Source organism: Populus nigra, chromosome 1 (assembly GCF_951802175.1).
Source record: "Populus nigra chromosome 1, ddPopNigr1.1, whole genome shotgun sequence".
NCBI lineage: Eukaryota > Viridiplantae > Streptophyta > Magnoliopsida > Malpighiales > Salicaceae > Populus > Populus nigra.
Window position 1 is genome coordinate 24152619 of NC_084852.1, and position 22189 is coordinate 24174807.

Below are 22189 nucleotides of genomic sequence, written 5' to 3' on the forward strand. Positions count from 1 at the left end.
ATTGAACAAATGCCTAATACTAGATAGTCAATAATACTACCGGAACCACCTATACAAGCCATGTCATGGGTCAATACAAAGCTACGAAAGGTAGATTATCACATTGATTGGAAGACGTTCAAGATGACCGGAACATTCTTTATGTTCAATTACGCAAACGAAGATGTTCTCAGTATTCTTGGTTTGGAACTTTGCAGATGAAGGTCGGTTAAAGCAGATTCAGAAATCAAAGAAGCTGCCAAGAGACGCGAAGCCCCACTAGATATTAACAAGTGATATAAAGCTAAAACCCCTTTTTAGATTTATAGTTGGGTTTGAGATGATTCAAGCCAGACATGTCAGGATTTTATTTTGCAGATTAAAAAGGCTATAGCGATGCAGTGCAGAGCGAGAGTTCCTTATGATTCATTGTCGTGGATTATAAGAATGTTCTGTGTTGACGAATGATTTTGTTTTATTTTTTAATTTGATAATCAGTAATAGATGAGTCGAATCTTGTAACTTTGTTAGAGAGTTAGATACTGAAGCCCATTCTCTCCCTGTTAGCTATTCGCCCCCTCTCCCTTCTGCTCTGTTATCTAGCCATGGTGATTGACCAGTGGAACTCTCAACACACGGTTGTTTTCGTGTTTCTTGAAATGTACTCGACAATCAAACTCGTGTAGTTCTTGGGTAATTAATTAATTATCGCTTCATCTTCTCCACATGTGGCGTGTTTTATTCTCATTTCATACTGATAAACTTCCACTAATTTCCAAATTTCATTTTCTACAAGTATTTCTCGTAAAAACAAACGAATGAGATGAGAAAAGAAAGCTACAAGCTACAGTTTTTGTAGAAGGCCAGAGCCCCAACAACGACAGAAATTATGTCTCTTTTTTTGTCAACACAAAATATTTGGCACTAGTTTATTGTCTCAGCGATACACCGTGGGTTGGGAAAAAAAATCTAAACGCAATAAAAAATAATCTAGACATTAATAATGTATTTCATAAAAAAAAATTGATTTTAATTATATGTGAGAAGATATTTTTATTTAATATTAAGATGAAAACATATTGGATTAACATGAATCAATATACAAGAGTTATGAAGATATTCTTAAAAAAAAACAGAAAAAATTTCAATATTTAATTAACTTAATGTTGAAATACGAAAATGATAAAAATAACATTTAACTAAAGAAAAAACTAAATGAATTTTAATTAACCAAGCAAACTCGTGATGCAAGTTATCAAATTTGATATATTTTTTACATCAAATATTATTGTTTATTTAATTATACAATGATAAAGCACATGAGAATCTTTTTGTATAAAGCATTTTTTTAATAGGAAAAGAATCATGTTAGACGTGTTTTAATGGGATAGCAAAAGTAGATAATTGATAACAAATAGTGAAATTGTAATTTTTTTTAGTTTTGAGTTAAATAAAAAAAATAAATCATTGACAACAAAGAATGAAAATATATTTTGTTTTAGATCGAGGAAAAATAGTATTAAACAAAAAAAAATAGCTAGAATATTGGGGATGAACCTATTATAAACTCAATTGAGTTCAATGATTTCTTTTATCAATTGTTTTATATTAGATGTAAAATAGAAAATCTTTCAAAAAAAAAAGTCAAAACACATTGGTAAATAAAAAACTAGTCTAGGCAAGCCCACATTCTTGGACCTAGTTTTACTTTTTACTTTTTTTTAAAAAAAATAAGATAGAAGACGATATATCATCTACTTTGTGTAGAATTTAGCAACCAGAGAATGCTGGAAAAATAAGGTGTTAGTTTTTTTTATTTAAAAATTCATTATTAACTTATTTTTTTACCAAAAACACATAAAAGATATTATAAACACCTTGATAAATCTATCCAAAATCTTTAAAAACCCAAAAAAATAGCTCAAATAACCAAAATCAACCTAAATTCAAAAACATTGATACGATCAGATCTATCTCATCAGGTAAGGAAAAGGAGAAAAAATCTAGGTAAAACTCGCCTTATGAAATGAAAATGAAACTAATTAACACAAATTTCAACCATTTTGATGGCTATAATTGTCATCAACAATCACTTTCCACTCTCTTCGCATGAATCAAATAACCCCTTCTCTCTCCTCTTACAAAAAAAAGAAGTGAAAATAAAAGAAATTAATTTTGGTACTAAAATTGAATTCCTAAAAACTAAAGAGACCGACCACTTGCTAAACGAAAAAAACAGGGGGCCAAAATAAACTTTTTGTATAAAATTCAAAGCTACCACCTATTTTTTTTGTCTGTTTTTATTTTGGTCCTCTATCTTTCAATACAATACCCTCTTAAAAAAATATGCAATTAGATACTAATTCGAACTCGCGAATCAAATTATTTTTTTTAAATCACGATTTTAATTTATAATAATTTGTGAAAAAATAAATAATATTTTCAGCAACGTGAAAATGTCACAAGACTTAATTTCTGTTAATTAGTTATAAACAAGTAAAACTAATTAAATTACTGATAAATACAAGTATTTTTGTGTTTTTTTCCTTATGTGATAAATGCACCAAATTATAGTCATAAATAAAACCTTTAAAGGGTGTGTTTAAAAATATGATAGCAATTGCGGTTCAAAATATTACTTAAAAATATATTAAAATAATATTTTTTATCTTAAAAAAATTATTTTTAATATGAGTATATTAAAATAATCTAAAAATATAAAAAAAATATTTTTTTTAAAAAAAACGATTTGAATCACGTTCTCCTTCAAGATCTAAAGCATACTACTTAACCCTCAGCCTCGCTATTTTCACCTCGTAGCAAACGTCGTCAGGCCATGGAAACATGGAAATGTTTTTTTAACTGTAATAACTATAAAAGAGATGGATGCAACAACATGGCGAGCTGTGCGTGGAGTGGTGAACAGAGAGTATAACACTATGATCCGCGAAATAATGAAAAAAATACTATCATCTTTTTTTAATTCTTTCTCGTATCTTACTCTTCTCTTATAACTTCAACGTCATTAAATTTCTTAAGCTAAAAATGTTACACGACAACGTTATTTCCCCCACCCTCCTTTGTTTAAGTTGTTCTCTAGTCTACCGATTTTATATATTTTCTCAATCAAGTATGTGAATTTTAATATTTTTCAATCGGGTACACCATGTATTTTCAAAAATTTCAATTAGGTATTTTTTTCCGCTTTTCATTAATTTCTTGTTATTTGATTTGTTTTATTTTCTCTTAAATTGTTAATGGTGCACCAACATTCAATCCATGTCAATCGAGTAATTAAAATTTAATTTTTTCATGTTAATACACTAGTGTTTTTTTTTATTCCAACGAGCTATTTTAGTTGATTTTTAAAATTAAAAGTACCCTCTGAAATAATATTATTTTAAATAAATTATAATATTTATATTAAATAAATAATTTTGAAAAAAATAAAATAGATCACTTTAAGATGTAAAACATTGTAAATCATCTACAAAAAGACTAAATCCTATTTTATAATTAATTAAAATGAATAAATAAGTTATTGAGACAATTAAAATATTTGCTATTGTTATCGAATAAATTAATATATAAAAAAATAAAGGATTTTCTTATAATATTATTTGACTAGCACAATTGAAAATGTTGGTGTACCGGAACAAAAATGAAAAATGAAATTCATGTGCTTAATTGAAAAATCAAGAGTTGGGGTGCCAATATTGCAATTTTTATTTAGTAAATGTCAGACTACACATTAACAAAAACATATTAATTAACAGGATTTGAATGGAATAACTCCATTATTTTTTTTTAAAAAAAATCAGCACACTCAAATGAAAAAAAATTAAAATTCATATATTCGATTGAGAAAATATATAAAGTTGGTGTATAGTACTGCAATTATCCCAATTTACCCGTGTTTTCAAATAATTCAAATTTTATTTTTATTAAAAATTATTTTTTTAATATTTATAATCGTTTTGATTTATTGATCTCAAAATAATTTTTTAAAAATAAAAAAATATTATTTTGATATATTTTAATATAAAAAATTTAAAAATAACCATAATCATACTCCCAAACAAATTGTAGTATATAAGATATTCAAGTGATAACTAATATTTTTATGTGTGTAAAAAAAATAAAATTTAAGACCTCAATAATTCTACATGAGAAAATAAGAAAAATCAAATTAATTTTTTTAAATATGTATTTATTTTTACTCGTAACTAATTGAATCATGAATTTTAATTTAACATATTTATTGTTAACAGTGTGAGGTCATGAAAAAAACAGAAGTTTTAAAATCCAAATCAGCCTGTATCGAGGATCCCTTTTACTATTTAAAAAATTATGCTATTAAAACAGATAAATTATATAACATTATTCAGTATGGTTAATAATATACTCTCTTATATTATATTGTTGACAGTATCAATTATTTTCTCAAACAACAGGTTATAATTTCATTGCATGTAGTATTGGAATAATGATTTATTTATATTTTATCTGGTATTAATGAGATTGTTAACCTATTCTAAGAATATTACAAATAAAATAATGATAATCTATATAATTACACAATAAGAGTCGAAGAATATGTTAAAAAGAAACAAATAAAGGTTTAAATCTCTCAATTTCTGAAAGGTAAATGGATGGTGTTTTAATTAAGTGGGAAAAAAATAATTTACAATACGATAAATTTATCAATAAATATTTTATATATATAAAATATAAATTCTAATAAAACAAAATACTATTTCAATAAATAATATTTTACAATAAAAAATATAATAAAATATTCCCATGATAATGAAAAGTTAATAAAAAAATTATAAAATTTAATTTTTAATCAAATTAATATTAAAAAATAAAATTAAAAAAAAAACTATTTAAAAAAAATCTGAATCAATGAAGTTAATCCATTAAATTTAAAATTTATATTATAAAAGTAGAATAACTAAATAGATTTTTTTTTAATATTACTAAACTAAATTAAAAAAATAAATTAAAAAAATAAAAAAAATATAACTAAAAAACATCTGTTTTTCACTGTGAATTTACGCAATGTAATTCACAGTAAAAAGTTGATATTTTTTTTGTTATAATTATAATATTTAAACTATCGGATTCTTCAAGAATCTGTGCTCTCTTTTACCCTTTTCTACTTACCAATGGCTTCGATACTCGCGTTAAATTTACACGGTCTTGGATTCTTCAATTTGAACCCTAACGCTTTCGATTTCTAATTTCTCGATCAAATAATCTGCTGCTTTACTTTTTCCAGGGTTATCTAACCTGCGAGATTCAGGTATGTGAGTTCTTACGCACTGTATTCCCCTTTCTCCCGGCGCGATTGTTTATTGTTTAGCTTTAAGAAAACGTTATTTGATATGAGAAATTGTATTGTTAGGGTTGGATAGATTGATGTTGCTTGGGAGTTGAATAAGCAGAGACTGATACTTTACTATGGGATTTGATAACGAGTGTATACCTAATATTCAATCTCTTGCCGGAGAGTATTTTTGTCCGGTCTGCCGTCTTCTTGTGTACCCAAACGAAGCATTACAATCACAATGTACTCACTTGTACTGCAAACCGTGTTTGACGTATGTTGCGAGCACTACCCGAGCTTGCCCCTATGACGGCTACTTAGTGACAGAAGCAGATTCCAAGGTTTTTCCTTGCCTATCATGGTGATGAGTCTAATTGCTGTGGCAGTGATGTTATGTACGTGCTAATGTACTTGTTTTTTTATTGCTCATTGCAGCTGCTTATTGAATCGAATAAAACACTTGCTGAAACCATTGGCAAGATAACAGTCCATTGTTTGTATCATAGGAGTGGGTGCCTGTGGCAGGGTACTCTATCCGATTGCACATCTCATTGTTCAGGATGCGCCTTTGGTAATTCTCCTGTAGTTTGCAACAGGTGTGGAACTCAAATTGTGCATAGACAAGTGCAGGAACATGCTCAAAACTGTCCAGTGAGTCCGAGAAACTTTTTATTTAAGATTCAAACTGTGGAGTTGTTTTGTACTTTTGTTAGATTGTTTTTTACTTTCTTCTTGTTCAATTACAGGGTGTGCAGCCTCAACCACAACCTACCGAAGGTGCTCAGGATGCAACGAGCACAGGTATGCCAACTACTGGTAATCAAGGTCAGGCTGCCATTCAAACAGGAACAACTACTTCACAGGCTCAAACTTCTACGACCTCAACACCTGCAAAAGATACCAACCAGCAAATCAGCACAACTACCCAGGCCCAGACTTCAGTACAGGCTGCTGTACCCACTGCAGAACAGTGGTATAAACAGCAGCCGCAATGTCAACAATACTACCAGCAGTATCCTGGATATGACCCATACCAACAGCATTATCAGCAATACTACCCATATCAACAGCAAGCAGTCTCACAATACCAGCAACCACAGGTGAGCATGCATGCTCAGGCCCCCCAGCCCCAGCCCCAACCTCAGGTACCCATTAATACTCTACCTCAGAACCTTGCTCAAGCGAATCCACAGCAACTAACTCACCATACAGTTCAGCAACAATCTCTGACCCAACTGCCGGCAAATCCACCAGCCCAGGGTTATCCACCTTCTCAGGCTCAGTCCAATACACAGCCCCACCCTGCTCAGCCTCTTCCTCAACATGTGCCTCAATATCAACAGCCTTCCTCGCAGATGCTGCATCCACAGCCCCAAATTCAAGCACAGGTTAATTCTCAGCTTCACCCTCAAAAGAATCCTGTTCCTCAATCTCATGTACAAGCTCAGTCACAAACTCCGCTGCCTGTTCTCCAGCCCCTGGCTCCTCAACCCAACCAGACTGTAAATCCTAATCCCCAGCCTCAGCCTCAACATTATTCAGCCCATGCAGTGACAGGCCATCACTCTTATCTACAGCCCCAGATTCACCAACAAATGCCGCTGGGAGCCCCTCAACATCCTCGAGGTGGACCACAACCTCAGTCACAACAGCCTGTTCAAATGCAGAGTCAGTTCATTCAACAGCCACCTTTATTGCCTCCACCACAATCTCATGCTGCATTTCAAAACCCGCAACAACCAGGTTTGCTGCCTTCACCTGTTCAAGTCCCAAGTATTCCTCCTGCACAACAGCAGCCGGTTCATTCTCATGCTGATCAACCTGGGCTTCCTGTTCAACAACGCCCAGGCATGCAGCCAATTGTGCAACCAATGCACCAGCAATATGTACAGCACCAGCAGCCTTTTCCTGGACAACCCTGGGGTGCAGTTCACAATCAAGTGCATCAGCAAGGTCTGTATGTGCAGCAGCAGCAGCATCCACAGACTCAGTTACACCCTCATGGACTGGTCCAGTCATTCCAACAACCTTCTCATGCCTATCCACATCGACAACAAAATGTTCCATTGCCGCAGGGTGCACATCCTCATCAAGCCCAAAGCCTTGCAGTAGGGACTGGAGGACCACCTCATGGAGTGCTATCAGTGCAGTCATATCCACAATCTACTGCTGTCATGCAGGCCCGGCCGGTTCAGATCGGTGCAAACCAGCAATCTGGAAATATTCTAAAGACAAACAACCAAGTTGAATTTTCTTCTGAACAACAGTCATGGGTTGCTTCAAGACTGATTTCAGAAAGGCAAGGTGATAGTGAGAAAGGTGCAGAAGGTGAATCATCTGCTCATAAAACTATTAAAAAGGAATTAAATGAGTTGGATGCTGGTCTTGGAGCTAGTGCAAGTGAGATGAAAACCATAAAATCTAAAAGTGACTTGAAGCAAGTGGATGACGAGAATAAACCCACAGGTGAAGCCAAGGATATTCCAGAAGCGCCTGCAGCAGCAAATGGAGAGCCTTCAATTAAGCAGGTGAAAGAAGATCATATAGATGTTACTGATAAGCACAAAGATATTTCTAATGCTGACCAAAAAAAGGTGGAGCTCTCTTTGTCAGAATACATGGATTGTAAGGATGGACTTTCGCTGGAAACTGCCCCATCACACCTTGAAGAGCAAAGTAAGAAACCGCAGAAGGACAATACTCCGACTTCTCAAGGTTTTGGAGGCTTCCCTCCAAATGGTCACATGCAATCTCAACCAGTTTCAGTTGTTGACCAGGGAAAGCTGCACCCTCTTCCAATTCACCAGGGGCCTGCTGCTCTTCAACAAAGGCCAGTTGGGCCTTCGTTGCTTCAAGCTCCTCGTGGACCTCCACATCACATGCAATTGCCTGGCCATCCTCCATCTCATCATGGGCGTTTGGCTCCTGGACACATGCCAAGTCATTATGGTCCTCCTCAAGGGCCTTATACTCGCGCACCCACATCTCAAGGTGAGCAAACATCTTCATATGTCCATGAAACTTCAATGTTTGGAAATCAGAGGCCCAGCTATCCAGGTGGTAGACAAGGCATACTTTCAAATGCAGTGGGAATGAATGGGGCCCAAAACCCCAATTCAGATAGGTTCAGGTCTTTCCCAGATGAGCATTTTAATCCCTCTCCACATGACCCTGCACGTCGCAACGCTCATCAAGGAGAGTTTGAAGAAGACCTGAAGCATTTCACTGCACCCTCCTGTTTGGACACCAAACCAGTTCCAAAATCTGGCGGTCACTTTTCCTCATCTAGGCCTTTTGATAGGGGACCTCATGGTTTTGGTGGGGATGGAGCACCAAAACATCTTGACAAGGGATCCCATGGTTTGAATTATGATTCAGGGTTGAACGTGGAACCTCTGGGTGGCTCTGCTCCTCCAAGATTCTTTCCTCCCATCCATCATGATAGAACATTGCATCGCAGTGAAGCAGAAGGATCATTAGGTTTTCATGACAATCTAGCAGGCCGAACAGATTTTGCTCAAACTCGTCCTGGTTTACTTGTGCCCCCAATGCCTGGATATGATCACCGTGATATGGATAATTTGGCCCCAAGTCCAGGTAGGGATTTCCCTGGCATGTCTATGCAGAGATTCGGTGCCCTTCCAGGCCTAGATATTGATGGCAGAGCTCCGCGACGGTCTGGTGATCCATTATCTAGTTCTCTTCGTGATAGTAGGTTTCCACTTTTTCCTAGCCATTTGCGCAGGGGTGAGCTTAATGGTCCTGGTAATTTTCACATGGGTGAGCATTTGAGTGGTGATCTAATGAGTCATGATGGATGGCCAGCCCATTTGCGAAGGGGTGAACATTTGGGTCCTCGTAACCCGCCTAGTCATTTGCAGTTGGGAGAGCGAGGTGGCTTTGGTACTTTCCCTGGTCATGCACAAATGGGAGAATTGGCGGGGCCTGGGAACTTGTATCATCAACAACTTGGTGAGCCTGGATTTAGAAGCAGCTTTGGCGGAAGCTATGCAGTAAGTACTAGTTTTCTAATTTTATATTGTTAAAATATTATCAGGTTAATTTATTTTGCAAGGTTCTCTTTCAAAACTAATTGCAATCTTTAGATTCGTGTAGGCAGAGTAAGAGCACATGTATCCTAATTGAATTTGCTTCCTAAAGTTTTGATTGTTTTTTATGGTCAATATTTATATTTATCTGTTTATTTACTTTGGTATTCTTAGGGTGATTTGCAGTATTCTGAAAACTCTAGAAAGAGGAAATCAAGCATGGGATGGTGTCGTATCTGTAAAGTTGACTGCGAAACAGTTGAAGGCTTGGACTTGCATTCACAGACTAGGGAGCACCAAAAGATGGCTATGGACATGGTTGTAACCATTAAGCAGAATGTGAAGAAGCACAAATCGTAAGCTAGTTCCACCAGTGTATTTTCTCAGATTTATTTGTCAGAAACTTCCGTTACTCTTTCTGTTTTTCTGCTCTATTTTGTAGAGCTCCCAGTGATCATTCCTCACTTGAAGATACAAGCAAGCTAAGGAATGCCAGTTTTGAGGGACGGGGGAATAAGCATTGAGTCATGGTGGTGCCTGGAAATTTGAATTGCATTGGACTCATTGCAGTTGATTTTGTTCTTTTGGTATTTTAAACTTGGCGACAGTGGTGATTCAACCTTCCATTGCCCATTTTCTGCTTTCCCATTGGTTTATGCCAGTCTTGTCATTTCAGGTTGCTGCCTCATTAAAGAAGAGTTTTCAGACCTGAAGTTCAGTGGCAGTTAAGTTTGTTGGTTTTTGATAATGAAATCTTCATTTTAGAAATGGGCTAGTTTTATGTTACATTATCTTTAATTATCTATTTGAAATTCAGTCTGATCTTTTAGTTCATTGTGCATGTGTTGGTTACCTTCAGTCGTTTGAGATGGACTTTTCTTAGGATGTTTTGAATTGTACCTCTAATCATTGCGATCCCTGAACATCTGAGTTGATCTTGTTGCTATTGCCCAATTCATAACTCTACCCAACTAATTCTAAAGGTCAGCTAAATGGGTATTTAACTAGGTTTGTGGTACTGGAACATGTATTGTATCCAACTTGTGTTTTTGGAATCAAAACTTCCATAGATTTTGTAGAACCCAGCTTTTGAGGAAAGGCACTAGCACTGTTGCCAGACAAGGTTTTCTTCCTTGTCGAAAGTTATGGGTTTTAGGTAGTTTTTGATGGTGCCATGCAATTCTATCGAACTCAAATATTGTAGCCTCAACTCTTTTGACAGGGAATGACCACTCTGCTGAACTTCTCTAAAGGTGGCAGCAAAATTACAATAGGTTGTTTGTAGCTCAAACTTCATTGTTAATGGCACTAGCAAGACATTTGACATCTCTTTTTTCTTCAAACAATTCATTTAGTCCTGAAATTTTAAGATTTAATAAAGTTTTTGATGCGTATATCTAATGAAGTTTCAATTTAGCACTTGATAACTTACTTCTATAGGACTGCAATAGTTTCTTAACTACTTTGGAGATAATTTTGGATGCTTGTAGTTGATCAAACTCTAGCCTTTCTCTCTTCCTGTTAATTAATATCATGTTCTGTGCTGTAGACATCCTTACTTGTCCTCATTTCTTGTTGTTGCAAGAATGTTGAATATTCTTTTCTCGGCCAACCAGCTCATTTAACCTTTTTCCCTGTTTGATTTATATATTCTATCTTTTAATGTCTATATGGATGAACCTGGAAATTCATTAGGTTCTTAACGAAGGAGATTGTTTCTTATGTCATACTGAAATTAGAACTACATAACAATACTTGATAATTTTTTTGTGCCATTTAATTTATGATTGATATGGTTGGTCAATCTTTATGTTGGCCACTGAATGATTATGTTTTACTTATACTTTAAGTTGGAATGGTGCAAGTATTTCCATTTGATTCTCAATGTTGAAAGAATAAAGCTTGAAAATTACGCATTATTAAGAATAGTTGTTGTTAATTCATGGCCAATTTTTGCTAACAATTGCAGCATTATTTTCTGAGATGCAAGTGTGTTCTGCATGAATAAAATTAGTAAAGATTCAAGGGAATTGGAGTGGATTTTGAAATTCTTAGCAAATTTAGGAAATCGAATTAGTGTTTTGAGTTTCATAGGCAAGTCCTGAATCAAATTTTGTTTGATAGTTTGTATTATCTGAGAAGATATGTGCACTGACCTCTTGGAAGCAAATATGTATTTAATTAAGAAGAGCTGTGATACATGGATTTATATAAAAGGAATGGATGGTTGTGCTGTGTGGAGATAACTTCATATTTTGGTACTTGAATGGTGTGATGGTTTCTTGGTTAGAAGGTAGCAAGTTGAAGCAATGGCTACTAGTGCTGTCTTTTTCTCCATTTCTTGGGTGGTTTCAACCACATCTTTTATATTTGATACTGTTAGTGCCTTAAATAAAGGATAATATATCCCACCGACCATGCTGTCAGAGATTCCATTTCTTCCAGCTGGTGACTAAATTTCTCAACAGATTTTGTGTTTTATTGAATGAAAATGCTGCTTCCTAGTAGCTCTATTGATGAAATTCTAGTAGTGCTGTTTATTTTGGTAGCACCAGGCATTGCATAATGTGGCCTCAATTCATTGACTCTGATAGGTTGATTTTTATTTTCTGGTGAAATTTTTATAATAGATATTTTCAATTCAACCTGTCTTTTTGGGCGAAGCATACAACAAAAAGTTCAGCGGAAAGGTTTACTCAGCGTCATTTATATATGTGGTGAGGTTTTGTTCAACAAACAGATGTAAGTTGCAAACTTTTGCTTGTTAGTATTAATGATTTGAATTTTCTTTATCACCGAATTAGAAATTTTTATGTAGATTTTTCACCCTCTTAATGATAAAGCATTTGATTGTTGAAACTGGCTAGGATAGCCATCCTGATCTTAGGAAACCAAGAGGCTTAGAAAACTTATCTGCAAGGTACAAGTTGGCTAGCTGATTTTAGAAAAACTAAGAGGTTCCAAGAATTCTTTATTGGCTAATTTCCATATCATCCACCAGGTGTCTTTGGCATTCCTTTTGTTTGTATAAGGAAATCAGATTTGCTCATTTCTTCTTCTCTTTCTTGGGGTGGCAGGGGGGGAGATGAATCCGTTATACATTATTCATCAGTTAGTGACTTCAATGTGTTGCCTTTTACCTGAGCTTGTGATTAAAGGAAAGAAATTGAGTGAGTTGTAATGTACCTTCTGATATTCCGCAAAAAAAGCTCCAGACAAAACTTGGAACAATTGGTAATGGTATTCTCTTTCTGCAAAGCAAAATCATGTAAAATATCGTGAAGCACACTTAGGTAGAGAACAATGTTGAAATTTATTTAGGGACAACCACTTTCAAAGACAATCAAAGCGGTTTCGGTTTCTTTTGGCGCTTTAAGATGTTTTGATTTCTGCATAGAGTGGGCACGTGCATAAACAAAGCACTGTCCTCTACATTATAGTGGCATTTATGGGTGGTGTTTATTAGGCGAAAGTTGGATAGTATGAGAGGATGCTTGTAGACTTAGGGTGACTTTTCATGAAAGGTTTCCTACAAAGTTTCTGGGATAAGAAAAGGGTTTATTCATGATTTTGAACATTGAATAGAACACCATGTACCCTGTAGGCCCTTGTAATCACCTGAATGTAGTGAAGGTTTGTGTTGTCTCATAAGGTCTTTTATAGTTTGAACTGCTGGATGCACCTCTGAAAGTTAGCTGCTAGGCGTTGGCATTGTTTTTAAATTTAAAATCACAAGTATTGCCGAAACTCCATGGCCAAGGAATTACATCTTTGAGCTATCAAGTATCAACCCAGTGTTTGAATTGTCGAGTTGTGAAAAAGAAAAGGAACGACTTGAGGTCGTGCCCCTTTAAAGGGCATCTTAAGAAGGTTAGTGCTCGAAATGGGGATCCTAAGTTGCGCTTGGGGTTATCGTTTATTGTATGTTTCGTTTCTTTTTAGTCATTTCTCAGTAATCTACCGTGGAATTTTGATTTTAATTTATAGAGCTAACCTCGCATCAAGTGTGCTTGTCTCTATGCAAGGAACAGGGGGATGGCCTCTTCTCTGGAAAAGAAGCCTTTCGTCGTGGTACTTCTTGTGGTTTTCTTATATACACACCTTTCTATGGCAAAATGTTGTTAACTTTCCAGTTGTTTTGAGTGGAAAGTGAACCGAAACATGTGAAATCATGTGGAAACTTGGGATTGATTAATATTTGTTCTTTTTGGTGAGGTTTTAACTTTTCTTTGCTCTGATAGAAGTCTTATATTATGGTTCCATTTAGTCTAATCTTTTGCTTATTAAAGCTTACACTCTGAAAGATTCACCTTTTGCTATAAAATAAAGTTAGTAAATGAAAGAGTTTCTTCCTCTAAATCGAGTACATGAATTTTAATGCCATTTTATTTGAGTATATCAATTTTTTTTAAAAAAAAAAACTTTCATCTCCTCTGTCATTTGCTATGCTATTTATTATTTAATGACGTGTCATCTCTTCTTAACTCACTGTCTATTACATGGATTATAATCTAACCCATATCGGTACATTGATTTTTTTATTTTATTTACGCAATCAAGTGCTTCCTTTATTTGTTCATTTTCTAATGCGAGTTTCTTCTTTTTTTATCTTTAGTAAAAGCATGCTCCATATTAAAAATATATTTAATAAAACATGTTTTAAATTAAAATAAATAATTTTGAAAAAAAAATCCTTTTAGTCATGGTGAGCTATTTACATCGAGGCTAAAATCTATTTTATATTTATTGAACCTGATAAATTAAAAGTTTTATTATTTTAACCAAATAAACTCTTCCTCAACCGCATAGTCGGTTGATTAAAAAGCTTGATATCTTGTTCTGGGAATTTTCTTTATAGTACTCAAATGGCATCATAAAAAAGTTTGTGAATTGAAAGGAAAAAAAATGTTAATAGAAAGTTTATATATTCGATTGAGAAAGATCGAAAGCTAGAGTGTTAGCATTGTAATTTTCTTTTGGTAGAGGACCCAAAGATCAAGGCACGTGTCAATAGAAATGGAGCTAGGTATTTGATTGGAGTTTTAAAAATTCAATGTACTTGAAACAAGAAAGGCTTAAATTCAAGCAATGTATTGAGAAAGGGTGTAAAATTAATATATTAACTGTGTAATTATACCATCTATTTTGTGTCTGGCTATTTATTTTTATGTTTTAAAAATATTTTAAAAAAAATTTAAATTTTTTATTTTTTATTTCAAATTAATTTTTTTAGATTATTTTCATACATTAATATTAAAAATAATTTTTTAACAATAAAAAAATATTATTTTAATATAAAATATTTTAAAAAATAATCACAATAATATTTTCAAATATGCTATAAAAATATATCTCAAACAAAATATAAGTCAAACAGGCTATAAAAATATATCTCAAACAGGCCGTAATATTTCCGTTTATAACTTAATTCATGTGTCAGTTTCATTTTATTTTCCAAATAATTTTGTTCTTAAAAATAAGAGGAGATGATTGGAAATTCAATTTGGAAAGATGTTTTTGAGGGCAAAAATCCTTTATTCAAATGATTATTTAATTGTTCTTGTTACTAGAATGACTAGTTAATTAGTTTTACTAAACTACAAAATACAGGGATTAATCAGCTCATAAATTATCAGAAAGCATGGAAGGCCGTGTTCTTTCCCAAACGGTCGTACGTCTATGCTGTTCAAGTACAGCTGTAACCCACGAATTTGAAATTTTGAATTTCAAAATCACAACTCACCTTTCAACCGTTGGATTCCTTGAAATAGGGGCCAGCTCCACCTACCATTTCCAAATAAATATATTTTTCAAAAGCAACCAAAACCCTAATCCCCTTTTCCTTTCCTCTATAAAACCTCTCATTTGGCCGTTTCACTTATCCTCTCTTCCTCTCTCTGAATTCAAGATCCTCCCCTCTTATTTGCTGCCGATTTTCATTTTCTTCAAAAACCAAAAGCGAAAATGCGTGAGATCCTTCACATTCAAGGTGGGCAATGCGGCAACCAGATAGGAGCCAAGTTTTGGGAAGTTGTTTGTGCAGAACACGGCATAGACTCCACCGGCAGTTACCACGGCGACTCCCCTCTCCAACTTGAAAGAATCAATGTCTATTACAATGAAGCTAGTTGCGGAAGGTTTGTCCCTCGTGCTGTCCTCATGGATTTGGAGCCTGGAACCATGGACAGCCTCAGATCTGGCCCATATGGTCAGATCTTCAGACCTGACAACTTCGTTTTCGGCCAATCCGGTGCTGGAAACAACTGGGCTAAAGGTCATTACACCGAAGGCGCTGAACTCATCGACTCTGTCCTCGATGTTGTTCGAAAAGAAGCCGAAAATTGTGACTGCTTGCAAGGTACTGTAATCTTATATTTAACAAATTAAATAACAATTGTTTTTTTTTTAGTTTAAGAGATTTTAATTGCTTATTTTAATTTTTGATGTGTAGGGTTCCAAGTGTGTCATTCACTTGGAGGTGGAACTGGGTCTGGAATGGGAACGCTTTTGATATCGAAGATTAGAGAAGAATACCCAGATAGAATGATGTTGACATTCTCTGTGTTTCCTTCTCCAAAGGTGTCTGATACAGTTGTGGAGCCTTACAATGCTACTCTATCTGTACACCAACTTGTTGAGAATGCTGATGAGTGTATGGTTCTCGATAATGAAGCCTTGTATGACATCTGTTTCAGGACTCTCAAACTCACCACTCCTAGTTGTAAGTTCTACATTATATGCCCTTAGTTATGCATTAGGTTTGTTTTATTCATGTTTTAATATACTATTGCTTTGTGGGTTGTGGTTATCGAGCATGTTAAATGATTGAATTACTTAATGTTGTGTTCGTGTTGTCAAGTGTTGGTTAGTTGTTCATCACAGATGGCTGAGAAATTTTTGTCGGGTGGAAATGTCTTGGACAAGTTACTTCCTCATGCTATTTTACATTAGAACTGAACCTGTTTTTTTTATTTGGTGATAGTTGGTGACTTGAATCATCTGATATCTGCAACAATGTCTGGGGTTACATGCTGCTTGAGGTTCCCTGGTCAGTTGAACTCTGATCTGAGAAAACTTGCAGTGAACTTGATACCATTCCCTCGTCTACACTTTTTCATGGTGGGTTTTGCTCCACTCACATCCCGTGGTTCGCAGCAGTACAGAGCTTTGACTGTTCCTGAGCTCACTCAACAAATGTGGGATTCAAAGAACATGATGTGTGCAGCTGACCCTCGTCATGGCCGCTACCTAACAGCATCAGCCATGTTCCGTGGCAAGATGAGTACCAAGGAAGTAGATGAGCAGATGCTGAATGTGCAGAACAAGAACTCTTCCTACTTTGTTGAGTGGATTCCTAACAATGTGAAATCAACTGTGTGTGATATCCCGCCTACTGGTCTTGCGATGGCATCCACCTTTATTGGCAATTCGACATCAATTCAAGAGATGTTTAGGAGGGTTAGTGAGCAATTTACTGCCATGTTTAGGAGGAAGGCTTTCTTGCATTGGTACACAGGAGAAGGAATGGATGAGATGGAGTTTACTGAGGCTGAGAGTAACATGAATGATCTGGTTTCCGAGTATCAGCAATATCAAGATGCAACCGCTGATGAGGAAGGAGAATATGAGGATGAGGAAGAAGGAGAATACCAGGGAGATTATCAGTAGATTTTCTTTTCAACCTCAACTTCCAGTTGCTGGTTTCTTTTCATCGTTTTGCTATCAATGAATTTGCAGCTAGGGATCAATTAAATATATAGTTGTCATCTTTTGCTGTAATTGGGTACTATATTTGTTGTGAAATTGGGTACTGAACTAGGTAAACTTTCTCGTTCAATTTACGAACTGCAGATGCACCTTTCAACTTCAGATCATTTCTTCAATCTTTTGCAAAACTGAACTGTCTTTTTCAATGGACAACTGGAAACTATTAAATTGTTGGAAAAAAAATGCTTCCAAACCATTATATCGTTTGAATGAAATTTGAAATTGAGTGCCATGAGATGGTGTGATATTCCAGTGTCTTCTATCACAAAAAATAATGAATTTTTGATAAGTTTCAATTAAAAACAATCATTTTTATATTGTTTTCAAAATCTTGACATGCAAATCAAATCATCATAAAATAATAATTAATGTTCAACCCAGATGCATCCCCAACATGGATTATCAAGTGTCCTGATAAGTTTTTTTATATGATTTCTTGAGTGAAATAATTATTGCCCACCTTCTGAACTCCAAATATTATCAAGTTCTTCGAAAACATGTAAAAAGCCTGTTTCGAGGTGATCGAGGTAAAAAATTGAAACATAAAAGAGGTTGATAAAATAAAAATTAGTTTATACGAATTAGATGATTGGATTTATTTTTTATTTTCATTAAAATATATATATATATATATATATATATATATATATATAAAAATTTAAGATTCAAGAATATTGAATCCAACTCCAGCACCAGATTATTCAATAATGAATTTATAAAATTAATAATAATATTTAATCTGTCAGCTCAAATTTTTATATTTTCTAAACTTTAAAAAAATATGGTTTTTCTTTTATAGTAATAATAGTTTTTTAAAATTTAATAATAATAATAATAATTTTTAATTTTACCCAACACATGAAATCTAATTTTGTTTTCCAATATTAATAATTTTATTTTTCAAATTAATAATTATTATATTAATGAGTTTAACTATAATAAAAATAATTATATTTAGAAACTTAAGATCTAAGAACTTTGGGTCATGACGCTGGATCCAAGAAAATTCGATCTTGATGCCGAACTTATTAGCATTGCATCTTGACACGGATGTATTATTTATAGGTCCGAATGTCGGATTCTAGAGCCTTAGATCATATAAGGCTGCAAGACCCAAGTTACTTGGGTATTTTTAATAATAATAATAATAATAATCATATTTATAACACAAATAATAATATTTTTAATATTAATAAAAATAATAATATATATAACACAATTAATAATACTTTTAAACTTTTAATTGTAATACAAATAATAATAATATTCATAATACAAATAATAATATTTATAAACCTAAGACCCTATAATCTTGGGTCTTGAAGTCGAATCCAAGAGAATTGAGTTTTGATGTAGAATCCATTAGCCATGAGTCCAAACGACAGATTTAAAAACTTTGGGTCTTGATGCTGGACCCAATAGAATTGAGCCCTGGCACCGAAGCCATTAGCTTTGGGTCCGGACACCTGACCCAGGAGTCATGGGTCCAGACGATGGATCAATTAGCTTTGGATTCTAACCCCGGATCCAAGAGCCTTAGATACTCATGCTGACCTTACAACCTTGGGTTTGCACGTCATACCCATATGTTTGGGGTCCAGACGTAGACCCCAGACATGGAGGTCTGCCCCCAACATACGATTCTGCAGACCCCCAAGTGTCGAGATGTGCACTCCTAGGGTGGGCAGACCCGTGCGTCTGCAACCAGGAAAGCAAGTTTGGTCCTAGCACCTAAGAAGTGGTAACCTTAGCGTCAGATTTTTGCAGCCTCACCAAAATCAGAACTTATTATTTTTTCCTCAACTACCCTTCAATGCTAAATGCATCCCAATCAAAAAGACAACCTCGCTCTCCCTACAGTCTTTGCAACTCTATGTAACAAGAGTATCTATTATAGTCTCAAGTTCGAGTTTTGTGGTTGCTAATATGATGGCTACTGGAGGTTTATATGGTCGTTAACTTCAAGGCCCGTGAAATTAGTCGAGATGCGCACAAACTGACCCGAACACCTATATTAATAAAAAAGAAAAAGAAAAAAAGAGTAGCCCTATCATCATATTGCTTCAATTCACATGGACACTCTTTCATTTACTATATTTCCCTTTTAGTATACTGTATAATAGTTGCAGGGGAGCAAGTCGAGGGTGACAAAAAAAAGGAATTAAACCTGGAGGACTAGAAAGAGTGAGTGCTTAATTTATACGGTTTCTGGAGGACTAGAAAGAGTGAGTGCTTGATTTATACGGGTCAATTAACAAATAAATGAAAACTTGGAGGTCATCCAAGAAATACAAAATCCAACCTCACGCACGCTACACTGTCGTTTAAGGGCAATAAATAAAAGAAGAATTGAGGAAACAGTGAAACACTCCCTTTCAAAGAAAACCTTAGAAGAAAAAATGGGTGGCAGTCTCATCGCAAAAAGAGCAGCAGTGTCAGCCCCAAACCAAACACTAAGCTTATTCAGATTATCATTCTGCAACTTGCTAAAAACCTTCAGTACTTCTTCTTCTTCTCCAGCAGCTGCTGAAAACCCTAAAAATGAGACTTCAAAACCGAAGCGAAGAAAGAAGAAGAACCTCTTCGAGGTGGCTCAGTTTCTGCCTAATTGGGGAATCGGATACCACATGGCTAAATCTCATTGGGCCAATGTATCTTACGAGATCACCAAAATCAATCTCTACAAGGCAGTGGATCCTTCCCTTCCCCCACGCTCGTATTTTGAGTTGACAAATCAATTCTAAAGTATTTAGCAGGGTTTAGGGTTTTTGGCTGGTCTGATTTTATGGTCATTGCTGTCAAGTTTTGATTCCTTTTCTTTTTTTAAAAAATGGGTTTTGGGGATAATTAGATTATGCTAAATTTGGAGTATTTTCTTCATTTTGTTAAAGGTTCTTCTTGGTTTAATGTGTCTCTGATCATTGCAGGATGGCAGGCATGGAAAAGCATGGGGGATAGCTCACAAAGATGGTCAGTCTTCGTTATGCAATTTCCTGAATATTTTTCTTAAATGTTCATTAATTGATATCAGTTTGGGTGTTTAGCTGTGATATTCCTATGCTTGCTGCTTTGTTTTGATTGGAAAAAAAAAGAGTTCCAAAAGATGTGCTGCGTTTGTCCTTTTGATGGAGCTGTGTGGAAGTTATGTTTTGTTTTTCATTGTCAGCTTTCTTGCTAAAGCAACAGCTGCATCCAAGGTTTAATTTGTCATATAAATAAGTGAAAATAAAATTCCTATTGAATGCAAGTTTAGTGTCCTTGCAGGTCAATGATAGATTGATGGAGAGGGGTGTAAGTGTGGGGATGTATCCCAACAATAAAAACTGCATAACAATCAATATAGGCAGGAATAGGGAATGCTTTCTTGTTGATTCTGATTCAATTTGTAGGTTCCAATTCCATTAAAAGTAGTAGTTCAACTTATCACATTGTTTCAATACTTTGTAATAAATCTTGAACAAGGATCTGGTTCACATGGGTTTGCTCGTGCAGTACAACCACTCTCTAATTTTACTGACTTGTGTCAATTGCCTATGATTGGCCGTGGAAACCATAATCAACAGGCACATGTTACTTTCCTTAATTTATATGGAGAAGAAAGCCCTTTCTGGATCGTTTATCACGTGATCAAAAGTTAATTTATTCATCATAATTTTTCAAATTTCTAAGTTCAATAAGCTGGATAAACAGTCGTGAAAACAGTTATTGTTCGAGCAGTTTTAACTCCTTTGAGGTTCTAGGAATTTGGGTGGTTGGATGAAAAATCTTTCCTCTATCTCCCCCTCTCAAAAGGTACACAGAATTTTATTCTTGGATCTATTAGGAAATCATCTGGCCTGCTTTTGTTTTGTAAGACCAAATATAAATTTTGGTTATGCTAGTTTATAATAGGAATTAAAAATCTTGTCCAAACGTTTCTTGGGTAATTTTAAAACTTTTTTAGAATTATATTTTCTGATAAGGTTTTCAGTGATATTCCTTTTTCCTCTACCACAAGCCATCTCCTTTTTCTGATAGTATATGCACGTTGAATGACTGTAGATGACAGAGTTTGCTTAAGTTTTTCTCCCACCCTTCCCTTCTTGCTGGTTATCGATGCTTCTAGTGCTGAACTCTTTTAGTTGATACTTGTAACAACTGCTGGTTACTTGGTATTTTGTCCTATAAATATCTCTCTTTACGTGGAGACATAGTTGGTCTTATCATTATTTAATACAGGATTACCAATTGCTGCTCCCAAGAAGATAAGTGGAGTTCACAAGCGTTGTTGGAAGTACATTCCAAGCTTGGCAAAATCAATTGAAGGCAAGGCAAGCTCACCAAAATCAACAGAAACTGCTTCAAAAACTGAAGTCCAGGCAGCTTAATCCTTTTTTTTTTTCCTCAGTGAGAAGTGGTGGACTGACAATACCTTCTCTGCTGTCTCTGTTGGGTTGATTCCTCGAGTTGTGAGAGTTGCATTTAGCTGGGAGGTGTTTGTGTCTCTGGATGTCGATTCAACTCCTTTTTTTTAATGTATTTGATGTTTCTGTTTTTCGATAACATCCTTTTTAGACATTTTACGAAAAAGAACGGTTGGTAGATTAGACAAAGTTAGAAATGGAAGTGGAAGACAATAGAAGCAAAGATTGAGCACTGTGGAATTTTGTTCTTTAAGATTTTCCTGAAGTGGGATCTTTTTTCTTTTTTTCTTTTTTCTTTTTTCACCTTAATAAATAATGGAGTGTCTCTAGATTGTATCGGGTGTCCAGTAGCGCGCTGCCTCTTTGGTCACTCTGAAGCATGGTTTTAAACTAGTTCCATTTCCCGTGTTTCGCTGGCGTTTCGGATTTGAGGTGGCAATATCATCCGTACGAGCATTTTTCTTAAACAATAGGCGTGGACTAATAATATACCCAGTTGAACCGGTGGAAACCTGATCTGCCTTATAAAAACTCCATAAGCCGATGATGTTGAAGGTTTTTTTTTCGCTTTAAATAATTCTAAGCAACGTTTCCTTGAACATTAAAAAAAATGGACTGGTAGTTGGGAATTTTTAGATGGTGTTATTAAAACTGGTTAA

At 34.8% G+C, this 22189-nt stretch overlaps 3 protein-coding genes across 8 annotated transcripts; all 3 read left to right on the forward strand.

Moving 5' to 3' along the window:
* Positions 1-5118: 5118 nt before the first annotated feature.
* LOC133705450 (uncharacterized) lies at positions 5119-13582 on the forward strand. Of its 6 annotated transcripts, XR_009844272.1 has the most exons (8): positions 5120-5287; positions 5390-5652; positions 5747-5962; positions 6058-9324; positions 9535-9716; positions 9803-9947; positions 10037-10084; positions 11991-13582. XR_009844272.1 is itself a non-coding variant. In XM_062130694.1 (6 exons), the coding sequence occupies exons 2-6, from the start codon at positions 5446-5448 to the stop codon at positions 9882-9884; spliced, it is 3942 nt and encodes a 1313-aa protein (XP_061986678.1). In that variant the 5' UTR covers positions 5119-5287; positions 5390-5445; the 3' UTR covers positions 9885-13582. The 6 variants fall into 6 exon arrangements, 3 of the variants coding, with proteins under 3 accessions (XP_061986678.1, XP_061986648.1, XP_061986669.1); XR_009844273.1 differs by having other exon boundaries at positions 9803-10084; XR_009844274.1 differs by having other exon boundaries at positions 10037-13582.
* A 1598-nt stretch (positions 13583-15180) lies between these two features.
* Positions 15181-17229, forward strand: LOC133705468 (tubulin beta-2 chain). Its single transcript, XM_062130708.1, has 3 exons — positions 15181-15718; positions 15812-16081; positions 16343-17229. Exons 1-3 carry the CDS (start codon positions 15325-15327, stop codon positions 17026-17028), a joined length of 1350 nt encoding a protein of 449 aa, XP_061986692.1. The 5' UTR covers positions 15181-15324; the 3' UTR covers positions 17029-17229.
* A 2243-nt stretch (positions 17230-19472) lies between these two features.
* Positions 19473-21814, forward strand: LOC133696667 (uncharacterized). The gene is made up of 3 exons (XM_062118917.1): positions 19473-19814; positions 20055-20097; positions 21346-21814. The coding sequence occupies exons 1-3, from the start codon at positions 19527-19529 to the stop codon at positions 21492-21494; spliced, it is 480 nt and encodes a 159-aa protein (XP_061974901.1). The 5' UTR covers positions 19473-19526; the 3' UTR covers positions 21495-21814.
* The last annotated feature ends 375 nt before the right edge of the window (positions 21815-22189 follow it).

What these genes read in the sequence shown, in the direction of transcription:
- LOC133705468 (XM_062130708.1), top strand. Translation starts at nt 15,325, where the DNA reads ATGCGTGAGATCCTTCACATTCAAGGTGGGCAATGCGGCAACCAGATA. An exon ending in AAATTGTGACTGCTTGCAAG is followed by an intron (nt 15,719 to 15,811) that starts GTACTGTAATCT and finishes TTTGATGTGTAG; the next exon opens with GGTTCCAAGTGTGTCATTCA. An exon ending in CAAACTCACCACTCCTAGTT is followed by an intron (nt 16,082 to 16,342) that starts GTAAGTTCTACA and finishes ATTTGGTGATAG; the next exon opens with TTGGTGACTTGAATCATCTG.
- LOC133705450 (XM_062130664.1), top strand. Translation starts at nt 5,446, where the DNA reads ATGGGATTTGATAACGAGTGTATACCTAATATTCAATCTCTTGCCGGA. An exon ending in AACATGCTCAAAACTGTCCA is followed by an intron (nt 5,963 to 6,057) that starts GTGAGTCCGAGA and finishes GTTCAATTACAG; the next exon opens with GGTGTGCAGCCTCAACCACA. An exon ending in AATGTGAAGAAGCACAAATC is followed by an intron (nt 9,717 to 9,802) that starts GTAAGCTAGTTC and finishes TCTATTTTGTAG; the next exon opens with AGCTCCCAGTGATCATTCCT.
- LOC133696667 (XM_062118917.1), top strand. Translation starts at nt 19,527, where the DNA reads ATGGGTGGCAGTCTCATCGCAAAAAGAGCAGCAGTGTCAGCCCCAAAC. An exon ending in CCAAAATCAATCTCTACAAG is followed by an intron (nt 19,815 to 20,054) that starts GCAGTGGATCCT and finishes TGATCATTGCAG; the next exon opens with GATGGCAGGCATGGAAAAGC. An exon ending in GGGGATAGCTCACAAAGATG is followed by an intron (nt 20,098 to 21,345) that starts GTCAGTCTTCGT and finishes TATTTAATACAG; the next exon opens with GATTACCAATTGCTGCTCCC.